The 21,499-nt window shown below is 43.8% G+C and overlaps 1 protein-coding gene across 1 annotated transcript; it reads left to right on the top strand.

Annotated features, from left to right (window-relative positions):
* Positions 1-6,318: 6,318 nt before the first annotated feature.
* Positions 6,319-21,194, top strand: IGSF1 (immunoglobulin superfamily, member 1). Its single transcript, XM_005872752.2, is given in 19 exon segments — positions 6,319-6,388; positions 6,539-6,565; positions 6,973-7,251; positions 7,781-8,068; positions 10,610-10,894; positions 11,085-11,399; positions 12,468-12,740; positions 13,075-13,195; positions 15,053-15,123; positions 15,220-15,252; positions 15,622-15,912; positions 16,210-16,488; positions 17,133-17,420; positions 18,446-18,733; positions 18,929-19,216; positions 19,377-19,664; positions 19,788-20,066; positions 20,701-20,824; positions 20,979-21,194. Coding segments are annotated over 19 exon segments (4,023 nt in total). The 3' UTR covers positions 21,115-21,194.
* The last annotated feature ends 305 nt before the right edge of the window (positions 21,195-21,499 follow it).

The raw sequence follows: 21,499 nt of genomic DNA, 5'->3' as shown, positions 1-21,499 counted from the left end.
TGCTAAAACATATTAACAACTTTTGAATGCACCAAATACACTGATCTGACAGTTCTTAGGTGGCTTACCACAGCATTGAAGTACAGAGAGGGCGAGTGGATCACAATGCTTATTACTCTCTTGAGAGTGCAAGAAAATTATTAGAATTCCTGGTAGTTCCTATTTACCAGTGAGAATAACTATCCTACAACATAAAACTGGGGGGAAATCGTTTGCTAGTATATGTTTAAATAACAGCATCTGCGGGGAGAGGGGGCGGGGGCAGTTTATAGCATTTACTTATTCAGTGGTGTAAATTCTTTAACCAGGGCTCATTTTAAGCTACCAACATGATATTACTGAATGCTGGGTTGAGATGAGACATTCATCTCTCCTGAGCCAGTGCTAGCCAGCTCCAGTACATCACTCAGAAGAGGCCACATTTGCCCTGTGCTTCTCTTGTTTGGACTATAAGGCAGATTTAGTTTTTAAAAATCATATCATCCTACTCTGGACTCAGTTATAGAAAGAGGCTCCCCAGACCACCCTGTGCATGTACATGGTCCTTGTTGCCTCACCTCCTTTGAGTTCCATCTTCTTGAAGCTTTTCTAGTACTCCTCTGGTCCCCATTACAGCTTTTGTGAAATAATTGCTCTTTTCTTCTGTCTATGCTGAGAGTCTTTGGAGCTTAGAAACCCTGTCTTACAAATCACATTAATCCCTCCTCTACACTCCACCACATCACCTACTCCAATGTGTATAGTATGTACTTAATAAACTCTATGTCTACCCGTTGTCTTACAATCCATAAGAGTTGATTCTGAAGCTTTCACAGGAGGAACCTAGCCAACATGCTCAAGGTGTGAGTGAAAAGGGGTGCGATTCAGGAATATTTTCTGGTATCACTACTTTCCAGGGCAGTGAGAGTTAGAGCTCCCATACCAGTACCCTCCTATACATCCCACAAGTTCAGTGGTTCTCAACCTTCTGGCCCTTTAAATACAGTTCCTCATGTTGTGACCCAACCATAAAATTATTTTTGTTGCTACTTCATAACTATAATGTTGCTACTGTTATGAATCGTAATGTAAATATCTGATATGCAGGATGGTCTTAGGCGACCCCTGTGAAAGGGTCGTTCGACCGCCAAAGGGGTCGCGACCCACAGGTTGAGAACCGCTGCACTAGTTTAAGGGAATGGAGAGTTAAAGGGGACTTGGCCACTAGAAATAAGACTGGTCATTCTCAAAGCATTTCCTGAAAGAGGAGTTGTGTAATATTAGCCAACTTTCAAACAAGGAGAGAAAACCAGGCTTCTTGGAGTGTGTGTGTGTGTGTGTGTGTGTGTGTGTGTGTGTGTAAGATTCAGAGTCACGGAGCCACAAGCCTGCTGGACTATTGGTTTATTTACGGGGAAAGGCCAGCAGAACCAACATAAAGAACTCCATCTCAGTTATGTCACAGTCCCAGACCCTGTTTTATAATATTGGGCCACTCAATTTTTCCTGGGGAAGTTGGTCAGAAATTGTTTCTCCAGCTGTAGGCAGGCTGCAAGGTTTAAGACCCACAGAGGTAGCCTAGAGATGGAACTTCAAGCATCTCAATTGCCAGCCATAGTTTGAATGAGTGGCTTCTATGAAGCCTGAATAACAAGCCCCTTCAAGATTCCATAGTGACCCAAAAGTTCAGAGTGAGTGATGTTCTCACCTACACAGTCCCAGGACTTTTATAAAGCATCCATGGCCAGTTAGAGGGGATTCTGGGCTGTAGATTCAGGCTGCAGTTTCAAGAACAAAAGCCTCAGGCCAAGGACTTTCAGAGAGCAGGGGAATACTATCATTTCCTTTTTCTACCTTATTAACAATGCATTTGATTAGTGCTTTTCTATTTTACTATTTTCTTGTCTTTTTTAAAATTTTTATTTTTATCATTACAAGCATCCAATGCAGAGACAGCATAGGGTAGTGGTTAAGAAAATGGGACTGCATTTCACAATAAATACAAAGATTGAATCATTATATTGTACACCTGAAAGAAACATTATGTAAAATATAATGTTATGTGTCAATTATACCTCAGTTTTTATAAAAAGAATGAAAGGGCTAAGAAGTTAGTTAGGAAGTTGTTCCGTTACTTAGTATAAAAAGTTTCAGAAATATATTCTATATAAGACTTATTCAGATATAAAGTAAAATCAGTAAAGTGGTTTAAGTAAAAACAAAACTTAAGACTGTATATACAAACTGTCTGGATGTAAATCCTAGCTCTGTGAATCGTAGCTTTGCCTCTTGCTGGCTGTGTAGATGTCAGGCAATTTGCTTAATGGCTTTATGTTTCACTTTCTTCATCTGTAAAATGTGACTGAAAATGACAGCTATTCCATATTGTTATGGGAACACAATGAGTTAGTATTTATGGTGTCTGGTACTATCATAATGTTTATTATATAAAAGTTTGAAAATCAGCATGCATATTTTATTCCTGACTATCAACTACTGTGTTCAACCATGTATCCATGCCTCTGGACCTATTTTGTTTGTAAATTTATTTTCTTCATTAGATTTCACATGTAAGTGAGATCATGTGATATATGTCTTTCTCTGATTGGGTTATTTCACTCAGCATAAGGGTCTGGGTCCATCCATGCTATTGCAAAGAGTAAGAGATCTTTTTTTTTTTTTTTTACAGCCACATAGTACGCCATTGTGTAACTTTTCAAACTATACTATGAAGCCATTGTAATCAAAACAATCTGGTACTGGTGCAAGAACAGGCATAAAGATGAATGGAACAGAACAGAGATGCTAGAAATCGACCCACACCATTATGGAAAATTAATTTTGACAAAGGAGACAAAAGCATACAAAGGAGTAAAAACAGTCTTTTCAATAAATAGTGTTGGGAAAATTGGACAGATACATGCAAAAAATGCAACTAGACCACCAACTTTCACCATACACAAGAATAAATTTGTTGAATATCTCATTCACTCATTATCATTTCAAAAAGTCTTTCATGGTCAACTGAATTTGTGAACAATTGTCTATATCATTGGTGGTAGTAGCAGCAGCTACTAACTATTAAGCACCTACCAAGTACCCAGCTTACTATGCCATAAGTTTTACTTGCACTATCCCATTGAAACCTTCTGCAATAGCTTTTGTTGTTTTCTTTATTTTATAGATAGGGAACTGAAACTCAGAGAGTTTAACTCACTCGGGGTCACTCAACTATTGAATAATGGAACCTGAACTGAAATCCAAATTTATATGTCTCTAAAACCTGGTTGTTGTTGTTTTTTTATCCCAAGCTGGAATTTAAAGGCTGTCCATGTTACTTAACTCTCTCTGAGCTTCAGTTTCTTCATCTGTAAAATTGAGGAAGTAACACACCTTGTAGGGTTACTATGAAAATTAGAAATACTAGATGCCCAGGGACCAGAGGTACATAGCACACATTTAAACCTTTAAACCATGGAGGCAATGTTTATGCATTGTGGGACATTAAATGAGCAGAGGAAGATCTGAGATACCTTTAAAGGCATTTGGGAGCTGCAGAGGAAGAATCTACAGCTTAGGCAGTCTTAAGAGTTGGCCCTCTCCCCTCCAGAAAACTGTGACCTAGTGAAACTCTGAGGAACAGGTGAGGTGGCTGGGACCTGAATTTGGCTCCAGCCACCTCTGTAGGGAGTCAGGAGACAGACTGAGAACTGGGAGGGGCATAGAAATCCTGGCTGTCAGAGGACTGAAGGTGTCAGGCAGAGTTTTTTTTTCGCGGAGCGCTGTCCTTAGCTCTTCCCGTGCTGGGCAGTTTGCTGCATCTGGAGGAGCTCACTGGAGAATCTCCAACATCGGAGCGGGCCTTCAACTACCGTAAGTACCTGCAAATGAACGCATAGTCCAGTGACTGAAGACTAAATACTGGCTTCTAAAGAAAACCCCGAAACAGTCTCCCTCTGTAATTAATTGCCCTTAATCAAACTGTTCCCTAGTATGTTCCCCACCCTCTTTATCCTCTCCTTTTGTCTTCCCTCATCATCCCAGCCTTGCCTTGCTGAGAATCTCTGGACACTGTAGATATCTTCCCTTTATCTTTTCAGTCTTCCCTCCAAACCCCAGAGCACCCTGCTGAGCCCAACACCTTTGATTCCTGGAGCCCTCAAAGCTATGCGGTGTGGGGTGGGCATTTAGCATTTCTAGTTTTGGATATGCTCAAAAGCACTGCAGAGGTGCTTAAGGGTGGGGAAAGTGCTTGGGGTGGGGTAGAAGAGGAAGACAAAAAGGCTAGAATGCTGAAGTTGGGGGTGGGGGTGTGTGAAAGGCCAAAATGGGCGTGGCCAATTAACCTGAAACTTGCAGCTACTGTCCATTTCCTGGGCATAAAATTCATCATTTTGGCTGAATGTAAGTGGTATAGTTTTCTTAGTGATTGGGGAGGAGTCAGCCATGCTGAGCATCCCAGCTTCCCTGATTCCATTCAAGCCCTCAGGAGGCAAAACTCTGGTTTAGGGGTCTAAGTGACAAGGATGACAAGGAAACTTCAGATGGTATTCATGGGCAGAATCCCAGATTGAACTTTTCCTTTGGTAGTAGAACCTGGCTTCCCCAATAAATCCTGGCCCAAAGCCTCAGGGCAACAAAGCAACAGGGTGACACCCAAACCTGGGCGTGGCCCTGACCCTAAAAGGAGTAGAGCAAAGAGCTTGAAATGGAAAGAGCATCCTTAGTCTCCTACACCAGGTTGATGTACCCTTTGGGAAGAAGAAAAATAAACTTTCTTTTAAAGAAATGCTCACTATGTGCTTGGCACTGTATGTATCGTATCTCTGATCCAACACAACAACAATGCTTAGGTAGATTTTATTCCTCTACTTCACAGATAAGAAAAGCTCAGAGAGGGTGATTTGAGCACCCTTCAATGCAATGAAAGAAATGCAAAAGGAAACTATGCCTTCCTGGATCTCTGACTGTCCACCTGCTTCCTACAGCCCAGATATTTGAAAATGAATCCCCCTTTTCCTGTTATTCCATTCACCCTGTGTTTGCACTGGAGCAAGTTAGAAGCAGTGGTACTAGGATCAATTTGGAAGGCAGCTATGCTCACCACTATACCACCAACGCCAACTAGGATCAATTTGGGAAGGAAAATCAGCCCCTTTCTGTTCTGGGAGTTGCCTTTACCCCACTCTACCAAGATAGGATTAAACACCTGGGGTCCGCCAGGACCTCAGACTCTGAAGACATGGTTGGTGGAGGAGATTAGCCTGAGTTTGTGTGGTGGGGATGCACCTCCTCTTGGCAAAAGGATACTCTGGATGGGGTGCAGGAAGGCAGGAAAGCATAGGGGTCTACATTATATACATTCAGGGTATGTGCTCAATAGTGATTTTCAGAAAATGAGAAGGATTCCCTGAACTCAAATCTTTGCCATATTCCCTGAAATTCAAATAATTCCTTTTTTCTCTTTAAAGACATGAACAAAAAGGCTTACAAATTACAGGCAGCCAATAAATCATTTGCACATTATATTAATTAACTCAAGCAGCTTGATTCCCCAACACCTACTAGAGTTGGGAGTTTTGAGTTTAGGGGGTAAGATATAAGAATGAGAATAATATTGTATCTGAAGCACTCAACAAAAGGGAAGGTCTGGAAGGGATGAAATAGGAGGGGTATGGGAAGGTGACAATAGTGGAAAGGACTGCCTCTGGGAGTTTAAATACTGGTTTTAGAGCATAGGCATTGGAGTTCAATGTGAATTAGAATTTCAGCTCTGATATTTAATTTTATTTTATTTTTTACTTTGGGCAAATTATACATCCTCACTTAAGCCTCTGTCTCCTTTGTCAGCAAAATGGGTATGGCAGAAACTCCTCCTTTGCTATGTTGTTGGAGGACTCAGGCAATATATATGCATTCTGAAAAGGTGACTCTCTACAACTCCCATTTTCTTTATCCCATGGCTCTTCTGCTGTCCTGGATTAGGTCACATCTCTGGGCCTTTGAGATCCCAGGGAAAAACAGACATTTCAACAAGTCTGAATCTTAGATACCAGCTAAGACCTTGGGTGACTGGAGGGGGAAATGAGGGAAAGGGGCAAGGAGAGGAAGTAGCAAGTGACCTTGTAAGACCTTGTAATACCTTGTACTGTAATCCCTTGCATGCCTGTGAGTGAGTAGAAGGGAGTAGGGTTGGCAACAGCAGTTTCGTGATCCAAATTAAACTCTAAGGAGCAGGACAAGTCTTTGAGTAAAAACATTTCTGCTTTTAGATCACATCACCTGCTGAGAGGCAAAACCCTTTAAGCCTTGAAGCACATATTGAGCACCAGAGGCCCCATGACCCTGGACAGCCCAGGAGAGGAGGCCACTATGCTGTGGACATTCATTCTCTTGCTCTTTTGCATTTGTGACTACAAGGAAAGGGTGAGGGGTAAGTGACTCTGTCATAAGTACCCCTATGAGTGGACACCTTGGGGAGGGAGAGGAGAATATTGATGTTTGTGAGTGGGTGGGGACACTGAGGGAGGCATTCCTTTACCATAATCTCTCTTTTCAGGGCTGAGTCTGGGTAGGACATCAATAGGTAAGTGAGTCCTGATACCTCAGGTAACTTCCTTTCTGAAGGTTCCAAGACATAGGCCTGCTTCTGTGGCCTTGAACCAAACTGCCTTGAGATCCCAAAGAAAATTCTCAGATTGAGCTGGTTGGGAATAAAAGCCCCTCACTTCATGACTTGGTTTCCCACAGAATAGCGAAGAGCTTTATCACAGATGGAAAGGAAGCCAGGTTTGAACTTTATTTCCCAATTCACATGGATTCCTTGAACAAATAGTCTGGGATCCCTATCCCACCTCCCACAGGAGCAGACACTCCTATTCCCAAGGGAAGACAAAAAGAAGAATCTAGGTCAGGGCTAATTTTAAGGGACATTGGGGGCACATTATGGGAGAGTTGTACTACTCACATCTTTGTGATCTTTGGGAATGACAGTGATGCAAACTCAACTGGAGCTGTGTATAGAGACCAACTACCCTCAGGCCCCATGGAAGAACACACTTTGGTGCAAAAGCCCTTCTCGAATTCCAAGCAAGTTCCTGCTGCTGAAGGATAAGACACAGATGACCTGGATCCACCCTTCCTACAAGACCTTCCAAGTTTCATTCCCCACAGGTGCCCTTACTAAGTCCAATACAGGCCATTACAGGTGCTGCTACTGGAAGGAGACAGCCTGGTCAGAGCCCAGTAAAGTTTTAGAGTTGGAGGCACCAGGTAAGAAGACAGAAATAGCTGATCAATAATAAACTCCAACTCCTGGGATTCAAGCTTGCCTTTCCAATGCAGAGTTTAATTCTCTCATCGATTTACCTGCATACATATATGTGTGCATTCCACAGTTAGTAAATAACTGCCTACTCTCTATAAGCAATGTAGAGTAAGGATGCAAACTCAAACAGATTTAGAGGGCAAGCTCTCAACTTAGGGGAAACCCAGGATGGGGGAAGGAGGAGTGGCAAATAAGGATCATACAGGAAAGTTCATTTAATTTTTATTATAAAAATTTTTAAATGTTGACATTATTGCAGGAGTCCCCCTTCCTGACCCCCTTTGCCTACCTCCACCCTTCCTGCCTCCCCCTTCCCTGGCCTTTACCAAATTATGCACATATGTTTTTTAGCTGTTTCCTTCACCTTCTTTATCCAAACACCCCTAACCCGTTCCTCTTGGGCACCAGCCAGTCTGTTCCATGGAAAGCACTGTGCTTGTTCTAACTGAATTCCAGTTCGATCTCTCCTTCCAGGCCAGCTGCCCAAGCCCATCTTCTGGATCCAGTCTGAGACCTCTCCTCTTCCTGGATGTAATGTTAATATACTTTGTCATGGCTGGCTTCAGGATTTGATATTCATGCTGTTCAAAGAGGGATATGCTGAGCCCGTGGATTACCAAATCCCAACCGGGACAGTGGCCATCTTCTCTATTGCCAACGTGACACCTGAAAGCAAAATTGTTTATATCTGCCGCACTCTTATTCAGATACCCCCCACCCTGTGGTCAGAGCCCAGCAAACCCCTGAAGCTGATTGTGGCAGGTGGGTGTGGCTATGGCTGCTGGGGTCTGATTATTGTTGTACCCAGGATCATGGCTGGATGAGACAGGGTTTCTGATTTTACTTCCCTCTGCCAGTTCCTAGGCCCTATAAGGCCCATTAATTAGAGTCATTTGACATTTTAGCGAGATGCAAATTAGTATCACACATGCTACCAGGCAGACCTGTGGGAGCCAATTTCTTGGCTAGTGAGTAAGCCCAGACAAATGTCCAGCGGCTTCAACTCATCACATCTTTGTTGTTTGCTACTTGTTGAATAGCATGCATTCATTAGACTATATTTATTGAGCACATAATATGTGCCAGGCACTGCAGTCTTATAAACTGATATTTAAATTATTTAATGTATTTTTATTCTTTTTGTGATTATTAATTTTTAGTGTGGAAAATAGAATGAATTGCTAGTACTGGTGATAAAAATAAGCAAAAGTGACAAAGAAAATGTATTATAGGGCGCGGCTACAGTGTTTTGGCCAGGTTCAAGCCTCAGACTAATGAAAGGACAGGGTCCTCTCATTGCCACGTGCAAGTCCCAGCTGGAGGTCAGGGCCCTCCCAGCACAATCATAGCCAACGGCTGTGGTTGTAAGCTTGAACCTATGGTCCAAACACGTGGCCCCACGTGCCTTGTGATAGAGTTCAGGTGCATGTAGTTGAGTAGGGTTGGCACTCACGAGAATGCTGTAAACAACTTGATCACGCCCCTACTTTGCCTCGTGGAATCTGCTATAAAATAAAGACATGGCTTGTGGGCACCGACGCTGTCGCCTCATCAGGGAGCAGCGTCCCACCGAGACCCAGCTTTTATTCTCTTGTCTGTCTTTTCTCAATCTTTTCACCCCGCCCCCCCATCAGGATCACCTTTGGCCGTAACAGTGTATATTTTTAGAAATGACTGTATAAATTGTTTTAGTCATGTATATACAGAACCAGTATAGTAGCAACAAGCTTTAAGCACATCGGAGGGCTCCCCAAAATGTCCAAATTCCAGATGCACACCCTAGCCCAGCCGTGGGCAAACTACGGCCCGTGGGCTGGATCCGGCCCGTTTGAAATGAATAAAACTAAAAAAAAAAAAGACCATACCCTTTTATGTAATGATGTTTACTTTGAATTTATATTAGTTCACACAAACACTCCATCCATGCTTTTGTTCCGGCCCTCCGGTCCAGTTTAAGAACCCATTGTGGCCCTTGAGTCAAAAAGTTTGCCCACCCGTGCCCTAGCCCCAACTCCCCCATGCCATGACTTGGATGCTTCTTAGACAGAATTGGCCACATTTGCTTTAGTTTCTCCATCAAGCTAAATAGGGTTGGGGAAATCTGTGGTGCTACAGAAAGTACCCTGGATTTAGAAGCAGTAATCCTGGTTTCTAATTCTACCTTTGACACTGCCTCCTTGTGTGATCTTGAGTAAGTGACTTCACATCTCTGTGCTTTGGTTTCCCCCATTCAAACATGGAATAACAGTATCTAGCCAATCTACTGTATGATGCCTCTCTGTGCCTCACTTTCCTGATCTGAAAAATTGGTATAATAATAATGCCTACCTCACAGGGTTGTTGTGAGGATTTGCCTAAATATAACACATGTACAGTGCCTGGCATATAAGTTCTCAATAAATGGTCGATATTAATTTTGTTAGTATAGCTTTTTATTAAGGATCAAAATAAGAGGTCTTTCTGTTTGAACTGCATGTATGTATGATTTTTGTATGAATGCCCTTTCAGAATAGATTCCACTAGCACACACTTCTGCAGTTACCTGTTCACTGGTATCCCCCTTAAGCCAGGAGATTTTTGCTGACAGAGACTGGGTCTTCTTTACTTGCATATCCATAGTCCTACATGATTCCTGACACATCAGAAATTGCTCAGTGAGCATATGATAGAGCTGATCCTTCCAATAATGGGTGGGTGGGTCTACCTGAGACTGGGGTGGATAAGAAGGAGTGGTATGTGAAAGGCTTGCCTTCTATTTTGTAGTATGATCTCCTTGGAAGAACAATACATGGAAACAAGGGTGTGGCCCCACTAACAGAGATTTCTTTGGGTTGCAGCTTTACTGCACAATCCTTCCTTATTGTCTTCTTCCAATCTGCTGTTGGGAAGTAGGGTCTTACATGTGTTCAAAATCCATCCTTAAATACTGCACTTGCATTCATGCTCTACAAAGATGGAATCAAAGTCATTTCTCAGAAGTTTGTTTCTCAGCAGGTAGAAAAATTACATGTGTCATTTCAGGGACCTAAAGATATAAGGAATTACAGATATAGTTATTCCACTGAGACACACCCCTTAACATAGATAGATCTCAGTGGAGCTTAGAGAGTCTGGTGAGAGGGCAGGGGCATAAGTAAGCATACCCTTGATTACCTTTTAGAAGAGGGAGAGATTCAAGGAAGGAGAGGGAACAGAGGGTAAATTTCAGCTATCACTTCCTGTTTAAAGAAACTGGGAAAGAAAAAGAGAAAATAATAGGGAAGAATCATCCTACCTCCAACTCAGGGTCTCTTCCCTTTCTAGGACTTTATCCCAAACCAACTCTGACAGCTTATCCTGGGGCCATCATGGCGCCTGGAGACAACCTGAATCTCAGGTGTCAAGGGCCAATCTATGGAATGACGTTTGCTCTAATAAAGCTTGAAGACTTGGAGAAGTCCTTTTACCACAAAAGACCAATAAAAAATGAGGCATATTTCTTCTTCTGGGCTTTGAAAATCCATGATGCTGGACATTACCTCTGTTTTTACTATGATGGGTCATACAGAGGTTCACTCTTCAGTCATATCCTGAAAATCTGGGTAACTGGTAAGAGAGGAGGATGCCATGGGACCCATATTAGGGTCTAAGAATATACAACTCCCTTTGGGCCCCCTGGAGAACCTAATCATGTAGCCAGGGCTAACAGTGGGGACAGAAGTGGGATTTGCCAAGGGTGGATTTTAGGAACAAGAGGGGAAAAACCCCAAGTAGTGGGAGGAGGAAGTCAGATTATTAGCCCTTTATAGTTTGAGTCTCATCACTTTCCCCAAGACCTGGCTACTTGCTCAGCCCAGTTCTGTGGTCCAAATGAGTCAGAACATGAGCCTATTGTATCAAGGACCAGTGGATAGAGTGGGGTTTACACTCTATAAGAAAGGAGAAGACAAACCACTTCAACTCTTGGATGCCAACAACGTTGATGATGACAAGTCATTCTTCCTCAACAATGTGACCAACAGTGATGCTGGCATTTATAGCTACCACTGTCTCCTCTCCTGGAAGACCTCTATCAGGATGACATCACATAACACCATGGAGTTTATGGTTGTAGGCAAGTGCTAACAACTATTTTTTGTTTTTATTATCATTACAATGCTCTGAAAAAGGTCTTAGTGGACCTGTATCCTCTTGGAGTTATGATACAAGGAAAAACACTCTAGGAGTTTGATGTAGAATTTTCTTCAAAAACTTTAGGTACCTTCTATCCCAGAGTTGTTACTCAAGCCCTGTCTTAGCATGGTCTACCAGTGGTTCTCAACCTTCCTAATGCCATGACCCTTCAATACAGTTCCTCATGTTGTGGTGACCCCCAACCATAAAATTATTTTTGTTGCTACTTCATAACTGTAATTTTGCTACTGTTATGAATCGTAATGTAAATATCTGATATGCAGGATGTATTTTCATTGTTGAGACCCACAGGTTGAGAACCGCTGGAACCCCATTTTAACTCCTGGAAATGTTATTTTCTTTCGTGCCAAGGGAAACTTATAGGTATGAAGTCCTGATTAAAGGTAGGTGTGGGCACCAAGGAGTGCCAAGGGGTTCTAATGCACTGTCACATTTTGTGGATTTTTTTTGTTTTTCTTTTGCTGTTGTTGAATTGATTTGGGTGACATTGGTTAATAAAATTATAAAGGTTTCAGGTATACAACTCTATAATACATCATCTGTTCACCATCCCAAGTCAAGTCTCCTTCCTTTAATTACCAATTATCCCTCCCTTACCCTCTTTTATCTCCCTCCACCCCCCTTTCCCTCTGATCATCACCATACTGTTGTCTATATCTATGAGGTTTTTTTCTTTGCTTAATCCCTTCACCATTTTCACCCAGCCTCCCAACCCTCTTCCCTTCTGACAGCTGTAAGACTGTTCTCTACGAGTTTGTTTCTATTTTGTTTGCTAGTTTATTTTGTTCACCAGATTCCACATGTAAGTGTAATCATATGGCACTTGTCTTTCTTTGATTGGTTTATTTCACAGTTAAATTTTGAAGCCACTGATCTAGTGAAAGTAGAAACTAAGAGAAGAGAAAATAGGGAGCTGAAAAACATTTCTTGGGGGAGTGGGTACTGAGTTCAAGGTCACCTCTAACTCTGGACTCTGGACTTCTTACAGATAAGCCCCCCAAACTCTCCCTATCAGCTTAGCCCAGCATCATGTTCAAGTTAGAAAGGGACCTTCAGTGCCGAGTACCTCATCCAGTACTTGAATTTTCTTTGGAATGGGAAGAAAGGGCAACATTCCAAGCATTCTCAGTGGATGGAGACTTCATCATCAGTAATGTTGAAGGAAAAGGCACAAGGACCTATAGTTGCATGTATCACATAGAAGCACACCCCAACATCTGGTCACATCACAGTGAGCCTCTGAAGCTGATAGGACCAGCAGGTGAGAGGACAACTGTTCATAGGGATGCCCCTTCATAAATTTGGCCATGATACCCTGGGATCCCAGATCAGTGTCCAAATAGTTATTGAAAGGGGAGTCAGGAGCTTATAAGTCAGGGCCCTTGGGTCTGGGCACCATTCCCCTGGGGTGGTTTCACAATCACTCAAAGGCAGTGAGTAGAATACTTTCAAGGCTCCCATTCTTCATGAAAAGAAGCCCAGTTCTGTCTCACCTTACCTTCACTGTCAGTAGCCAGCTCTCCCTTCCCCCATGAATGTGTTCATCTTTCCCTATCCTCATCAGGGCCCCTGCTTCTGTTCTTCTCTGACCACAGGCTTGCTCACCTGGAATTATGTTCTGAATGAAGCTATCAGGTTGTCCCTAACCATGCAACATGTCACCTTGCTGTTGGTAGTGCTGTGGATAAGGTGGAAGTGTTGGAAACTCAGAATCAGGTAACTGTCTTGTCTCCACACCCTGTTCCTCTATCTAGCTGAGTCCAGACTCAGGCATGAGTCATGCTCAGGTTGAGACAAGCCACAGGGGTACACCTTTTGTATTCCCCATCGTCTGAGTTTAAGACACAAAACTTTCTCATCCCCAACTCTTTCTCTTTCACCTCACAGAGGGGACATTACCCAAGCCAAAAGGTGGGAAATGAATAATTTTCAGAAGCTGGAGAACTTATTCCCCCAGGAGAGTGCCCAAATTTCACACTTATACCATCCTGCCCCTCAGAGATAATTGATGTCTCCCATATTAATTTGGTCAGAACTCTTTATTTTGAAAGAAGCCATGCTCTCCTGTCTCCCTAGATGTTATCCAACTCCCATCCCAACTTTTCATCTTAACCAATAGCTCTCAAGGGATAGTCTTGTGGTTTATCTTACTTGCCATGTAAACCAGTCTTTCTGCCACTCTGCCTTCCAACTACCTGTGCAGGGCATTCTGATAATATAATCTTAACTTGGATGGGCATCTGATGAGGATATTGATTGGGCCAGGGAATCAGATGGCATCTTATGACACAGAAAATGACAAGCTAAACAGATTCTCCTGACATTTCCTTTGATCTTTGATGCCATTCCCCTCTCTTTCCATCCCCATGGCCTGTGATCAGGCTATTCTGTTTAAAAATGGGAAGAGAAATGACAGCTCCTGGCCTGGTGGGAGCCTCAGCTCCTGAATGTCTTGCCTACATCTCCCCATCCTCTGCTCCTGGCTGTATCCCCACCACCACCATGAGCATAGAACTTTGTGTGTCTGGGAGTATTCAATACACAATGGATTATAACTATGATTGTGTTTGTCTGTGTTTTCCAATGGGATCTGAGGGACAGAGTGCTTCAATAGCAAGAAGGGAGCCACCACCTAAGCCTTCTGCAAAAATTACCATCCCTTGCGTTTTCAAAGTTTCAGTGGAGGACAAATTCTAGTTCTCCTTATAATCTATCCTGAGTCCCACATACATTAGGGTAACCTCCAAACCTGGGATTTGAAAGAATGTAGCTTAAAGTGCTCTACTTCAGTCCAGGACCACTATAACAAAGAATGAGTTTAGAAAGCAGACTTCAGAAAAAAAGCAGTTTGAAAAGCAGGTTTTCCTGACCAGGAAGGAGGGTTAGTGTTTTCTAAGTAAAATTTTTCAAATGGATTTTGGCTTAATATCTAATTTTATAGGACCAATAACCCAAAGCTGCTGCATATTTCTAGTCATAATCTGGGGGAGGGTGGGGTAGAGAGATCCCAGTCTATGACAAGCTTAACTCAGCACTGACAATCCTCTGGTAATTCACTGCGGCTGCCTAGGCAACTCTTCCATAACAAATGCAGGTGAGGCAGGTCAGTCTGAGGACCAATATTGCCATAATAAAACCTTCTTCCAAACTTAAGCATGATAAAGGTGAAACAACCAAGATTTCTCCCTCCACCCCCACACCCACCACCCAGAGCTGCCGATCACACTGAACTCCAGAGGTTCTGAGAGCTAGAGTTACAAAAGCATTTTTACATCTGACATCTCAATTTCAGCAACAGCCTAACCAGGGGCCATGGGGAGCTGACATCTGATATAGGCTGAGGAGGAGGAGGGCGGGGGGTACGTGGGTCATGAAAGAGCAAGAGGTTTGTAGGTGGCGATGCCCTCAAAAAGAAAAGCCATTGGTGTCAGAAAAGATTATTTCCCATTATCCTGCTCATAACCAATCCCTATTGGGTGGTGAGTAAGCCAATGACATAAATTGCCGCCCCCCTTCTCTCCGCCCTCCTACTAATCCCAGCAACTCCTCTCATCTCTTTTCTGGTCTCACTAGAGAAGCCTGGTTGCTGGGAACAGCTCAAGGGGTCATCATGCTGTTCATAATCACGGTACTTCTCTGCTGTGGTGAGTACAAGGGGGTGGGGTAAGGGTCTGGGCAGAAGGCTGGGGTAAAATCCCGTGGGAGAGGGGGCAGAGTCCTGGCAGCAATTTCTTTTGCAGGACTGAGCAATGGGGTATTAACAGAAGAGACTGGTGAGTTTTTTCTGCTACAGACTGGGACATTCTTCCCTAGAGATCCGAAATAACTACATAGTGTCAGTGTCAGTGGACAGGGAGTGACTGATTGGAAGGGAAGGACAGCCAGGAAGGAGCACTAGCTAAAGTTGCTGGCAAAATTCAGCCTCCAACTCTGCTTTTGTGCAAAATTTCCCCCAAGCTTCTTCACTTTTCTGAATCTCATCTAAGACATTAGGTTCTCCATTTCCCTGAACCTTCCGAATGAAGGAAAAAGTTTGGATTTGAGTTGAAAGGAGAGGTGGGCAGTGTGATCTGGGTAGGGGGTTCAAGGGTAAGAAAAGCGGGAGAAGAGGAAGATGTCTTCATTAACTCTGCTGTTTCTAGAAATAATCATGCCAACCCCTAAGCCTGAGCTATGGGCAGAGACCAACTTCCCTCTGGCCCCGTGGAAGAACTTAACCCTGTGGTGCAGAAGCCCTTCTGGCTCAACAAAGGAGTTTGTGCTGCTGAAAGACGGAACCGGGTGGATTGCAACTCGCCCAGCCACAAAGCAGGTCCGGGCTGCTTTCCCCCTTGGCGCCCTGACCCAGAGTCACACCGGGAGTTACCACTGCCATTCATGGGAGGAGATGGCTGTGTCGGAGCCCAGTGAGGCACTTGAGCTGGTAGGGACAGGTAAGAAATGTCCAAGGGTCCTTCCGGAGTAATCCCCAGAGCCCCTGGGACTCCAATACTGTTGCTGAGTATGGGCGAATGCACAAAAACTAAGAGCCAAGGGGCTTGTGCTGCATGTAGGAGAGAAGGGACACTGAAATAAGGCAAGGAGTGGGTAAGAGAATGAGAGGAGACTGACAAGAAGAGCCAAACACAAGTCCAAAATGGATTTTTTTATTATCTACAAAATGACTCTAAGTGTCCCATTTGGGCACCTTCAAACTTTGGGCTCCTTTTCCACCCCATTTTGTTTTCTAGACATGCTCCCCAAACCTGTCATTTCTGCGCCCCCTCCAATCCGAGGCCAGGAACTGCAAATCCGGTGCAAAGGATGGCTGGCAGGCATGGGGTTTGCTCTGTATAAAGAGGGATTGCAGGAACCTGTCCAACAACTCGGTGCAGTTGGAAGAGAAGCCTTCTTTACAATCCCAAGAATGGAGGATAAAGACGAAGGCAATTATAGCTGCAGCACTCACACTGAAATGCACCCCTTCAAGTGGTCTGAGCCCAGTGAGCCCCTGGAACTTATTATAAAAGGTAAAGCTGAAAAGGGTATGTGAGGGAGGAGGGGGAAGGCAAAACTCTGGGTCAGACACTCCTCTCCCTACAGCAAACTTTGTTGCCGGTCCTAGGAGCCTGTGTCCAATCTTAGAGCCAGGCAGGCGTGTCGCTGGGAGTGCCAGGGCCTCTGGCTGCATGATATTAATAGCAGTAATTGTTATTAATAGCTGGGGTTTGTGGAGGGTGATTTAATTTTTCTAATTATTTTCATATCAATTATTTTATTCAGCTATAGAGCAAATATTCAAGGGATATTTGGACAAGAAAGGGGAATGATACCTTGTAGAGCAGATACTATTTCCCCTTCTTGTCCAAGTGAACAAACTGAGACTCAGGGAACCAGCAGAGGCCCAAAGACAATTCACTCTTTTAGCTATCCTCCATTGTCTGCCCTGATGACAGTGAGGATTCTGCCACAGGAAGTGAGGGGTAGGAGTGAGAGGTCCCTATGAGATGTTCATCTGCAGTGAATTTGCCTACATTTTTAAATCCATCTAATTATGAATGCAATACTATAAAATACAAAGCAGCTTCCTAGAACCAATATATGAACTATTCTCCCCCCATCCCCCTTTAAGTTGTTTTTTTGTTGTGTGTGCGTGTTTTTTTTCATCTTCTAGACATGTACCCAAAGCCCTTCTTCAACACATGGGACCGCCCAGTGGTCACTCCTGGTGCCCGAGTGACTTTCAATTGCTCTACTCCCCAGCAGCACATGAGCTTTATTCTTTACAAAGATGGAAGTGAAATAGCATCCAGTGACAAGTCCTGGACAAGCTCAGGGGCCAGTGCAGCTCAGTTTGTAATCATTTCCGTGGGCATCAGTGATGGAGGAAATTACAGCTGCCGATATTATGATTTTGCTACCTGGTCTGAACCCAGCAACTCTGTGGAGCTCGTGGTGACAGGTCAGGAGTGGGGAAATAAAGGTGGAGGGGTTTATTGACCCTGGGACAGTGAGTGGAAGGCCTGTCAGCAGGAGAGGAATACATGTTCCTTCTAAAAGTCACCAAGAAAGTGCTTAGGACAGTGACTGGCACATGGTAAACAGCACATGTAAGGCAGCTACTGAAATGATTATCAATACAGGAATAAGAGACAAAGGAGAGGGAGGAGACAAGTTAATTTCTGGGGAAAGAAGTGAGGTAGATGGGGTATCAAATCCCTAGAGCCAATTTCATGTTGCCTTATTTCTACAATTATTTTGTTGTTTGGCCTTTCCCTTTAGGCTCAATATCCACTTTTTCTTTTTTTTTAATATATTTTATTGATTTTTTTACAGAGAAGAAGGGAGAGGGATAGAGAGTTAGAAACATCGATGAGAGAGAAACATCGATCAGCTGCCTCCTGCACACCTCCTACTGGGGATGTGCCCGCAACCAAGGTACATGCCCTTGACCGGAATTGAACCTGGGACCCTTTAGTCCGCAGGCCGATGCTCTATCCACTGAGCCAAACCAGTTAGGGCTCCACTTTTTCTTTAGTTGGGTGGTCAGAGATTGGTTGGCTGGATGGCCCTCAAGAGAGGGTGAAGACCTTGAAATGTCAGCTGCATATTATGCAGCCAATACAAATAAGGGTTTTCAAAGTCTGTGTAACATCATCAGAAAATATTTACAGTGTAAAGTTAAGTAAAAAATATTAACCTACATAACCATGCACACAGTAGGATCCCAATTATGCAAATAATTATAGCTACAATGACATGGGCATGTATAGAAAAATTAATGGAAAGAAATATATAAACATGTATAAAGAATGGTTATTGTTGTGTGGTAGAATTATATTATTTTCATTAGGTTTTTTGCTGTACTTTCTAATTTTCTACAATAAACATATTGTTTCTTACAATAACTCCCCCCCCCAAAAAAAACACCAATTTACAGAATATGAGGGGCAGGCTTCTCTCATGTTGTGGTATCTTTAATTTCAGAGTTCTACCCCAAACCTATTCTCCTGGCAGAGCCAGGTCCTGTGGTCCTTCCTGGGAAGAATGTGATCCTGCACTGCCAAGGGGCTCTCGAGGGCATGAGGTTCGCCCTCTTGCATGAGGGAACCCAGGTTCCTTTACAGTTCCAGAGTACCTCAGGGAACTCAGCTGACTTCTTCCTGCACACTATTGGAGCAGAGGACTCTGGGAACTACAGCTGTGTCTACTATGAGACGACCATGTCAAACAGGGGATCACATCTCAGCAAGCCCATTATGATCTGGGTGACTGGTAAGGACAGACAAAACATGGAACTGGGACAGAGACAATGGCTCTAGGGATTAGAGAGAGTAATTCCTCTTGGAAGGCTAGGCTAGGCTATAGAGGGGAGGGAACTATTGTGGCAGGAAGGAGAAAGATAAATAGTTAATTCACCAAATGCTAAGTTTTCACACTCATCACTTTACATCTTTGGTCTCTTCCTAGACACATTCCCCAAGCCATGGTTGTTTGCTGAGCCCAGTTCTGTGGTTCCCATGGGGCAGAATGTTACTCTCTGGTGCCAAGGGCCAGTTCATGGAGTAGGGTACATTCTGCACAAAGAAAAAGAAGCCTCCTCAATGCAGCCCTGGGCATCCACCAGTTATGATGGGGCATTTCCCATCACCAATATATCTGGTGCTAACATAGGACGTTATACTTGCTGCTACCACCCTGACTGGGCCAGCCCTATCAAGATACAGCCTAGCAACACCCTGGAACTCATAGTCGCAGGTAAAAAGAAGATGCTCTGGAGTGGTCATGGGGTATAGAAAGGAGGGAAGAGACTGGTTTTCAAAAAGTTTAATAGTCTTTCTTCTTTACTGAACAGTCTCCAAAGGTGATGCACTGGCAAGTGACTTCTTCTCTCTGACCAAGAGTTAATTTTTTCTAGGTTTGCTCCCCAAACCCAGCCTATTAGCCCAGCCTAGTCCCATGGTGGCCCCTGGAAAAAACATTACTCTTCAATGTCAAGGAGAACTACCAGACTCAACATTTGTCCTGTTGAAGGACGGTTCTCCAGAACCCGTAGAGAAACAGCAACCAAGTGGCTACAGGGCTGACTTCTGGATGCCAGCGGTGAGAGGTGAAGATTCTGGGATCTATAGCTGTGTCTATTATTTAGACTCTGCTCCCCTTGCAGCTTCAAATCACAGTGACTCCCTGCACATCTGGGTGACTGGTAAGGTCCTGAAGATTTCAGTAAGAGTCTAGATTTTATAGTGTTTTTAGTAGTTTACCCTAAAGGGGTAAAGGACTTGGTTCAGGGCCACTTCTTCTAAATTGGTGTTCTGGTTGGTTGCAGATAGGCCCCCTAAACCCTCCCTGTCAGCCTGGCCCAGCACTGTGTTCAAGCTAGGGAAGGACATCACCCTTCAGTGCCGAGGACCCATGCCAGGTGTTGAATTTGTTCTGAAACGTGACGGAGACAAAGTGCCTCGACAGTTCTCAGAGGATGGAGACTTTGTCATCAACAACGTAGAAGGAAAAGGCATTGGAAACTACAGCTGCAGCTACCGCCTCCAGGCCCAGCCTGGTATCTGGTCAGAGTCAAGTGACCCCCTGGAGCTGGTGGGTGCAGCAGGTGAGTGGATAATCCCTTCAGGTCCTGGCATGACACACCTGGTATCCCAGAGACAGTCCCCATGGAGACAACCCAAATATGGAGAGGATGGGTTTGGAGTCAGACACAGGTATGGTGGGGAGCCCTAACTGGTTTGGCTCAGTGGATAGAGCGTCGGCCTGCGGACTCAAGGGTCCCGGGTTCGATTCCGGTCAAGGGCATGTACCTTGGTTGCGGGCACATCCCCAGTGGGGAGTGTGCAGGAGGCAGTTTCTCTCTCATCGATGTTTCTAACTCTCTGTCACTCTCCCTTCCTCTCTGTGAAAAATCAATAAAATATATTTAAAAAAAAAAAAAAAGGATGGTGAGGAGGTGAGAGCTCAGATTTGCTCAAAGATAGAGAGCCAGATTTTTTCAAGGTCTCTTTTACCCTCCCCAAAAGGAGGGCTGCTTCTGCCTTAGCATAAACATTGCCTCTGATCCCCCTCCACAGTCTCAACACATGGTTCTAAAAAAAAAACAAAAAAAAAAAACAAACAACAACAAAAAAAAAAAAAAACTTGGAGGAGGCCAGATGAGTAGGCAATGTGAGATCAACTATGACATACATACATTAACATATATGGCCTTGGTTTCTCCTCTTTTATCATCACAGGGCTTGCTGCTCAGGAGTGCACTGTGGGGAACATTGTGCGAAGTACCCTGATTGTAGTGGTGATTGTAGCTTTGGGGGTGGTGCTAGCCATAGAGTGGAGGAAATGGCCTCGACTCCAAACCAGGTAAATACCTCATGTCAGCCTCCTTTTGTGAACCCAGGACTGCTGGAAAAATAATGCTCTGAATATGCCTCTAGCATCTTAGCCCCACAATGTAACCTGTTTTCGGGTTGATAGTTCTGGATACTCATTTAGTCATGTCTTTTTCTTTTCACAGAGACTCAGAGACAGATAGAAGGGACCAGACTATAGCCCTTGAAGAGTATAACCAAGAAGAAGAACTGGGCACCAACTCCAACTCTTCATCATCAATCTCTTAGGGAACCTAAGTGGACCTGCCAGTCCCAATATAATAATCTCCTCCTTTACCAGAGCTTTCCCCTCCTCTCTCTTTTATCCTCAGAAACCTGCAAATCTGACTGATTACCCTGGGAGTCAGCCCCATCTTCTATTCCTTGGCCACTAATCACCTGAGCTGTGTCACGGGGATTCTGTGAGTTGTGAGCTCTACTTTCAACTGTAGATATAGGGTGAGATGTTTCCTGAATGCAGATTCCAAAGCCCTGTAATTCCTCATAGTACTGATTTACTGGTGCATGTAATTCTATTAAAAATGTATTCTTCTGAATAAAGAGAGTATTCAGTATTTAACTGCAAAAACTATGGCAGTGATTTTTCATTGGTCCGTTGTCCACTTACAACTTAGCATAAATGGTGTATTGGAACTGACCTCCACAG

Source organism: Myotis brandtii, unplaced genomic scaffold (genome assembly GCF_000412655.1).
Source record: "Myotis brandtii unplaced genomic scaffold, ASM41265v1 scaffold39, whole genome shotgun sequence".
Lineage (NCBI taxonomy): Eukaryota > Metazoa > Chordata > Mammalia > Chiroptera > Vespertilionidae > Myotis > Myotis brandtii.
This window is presented reverse-complemented; position numbering and strand designations above follow the sequence as displayed.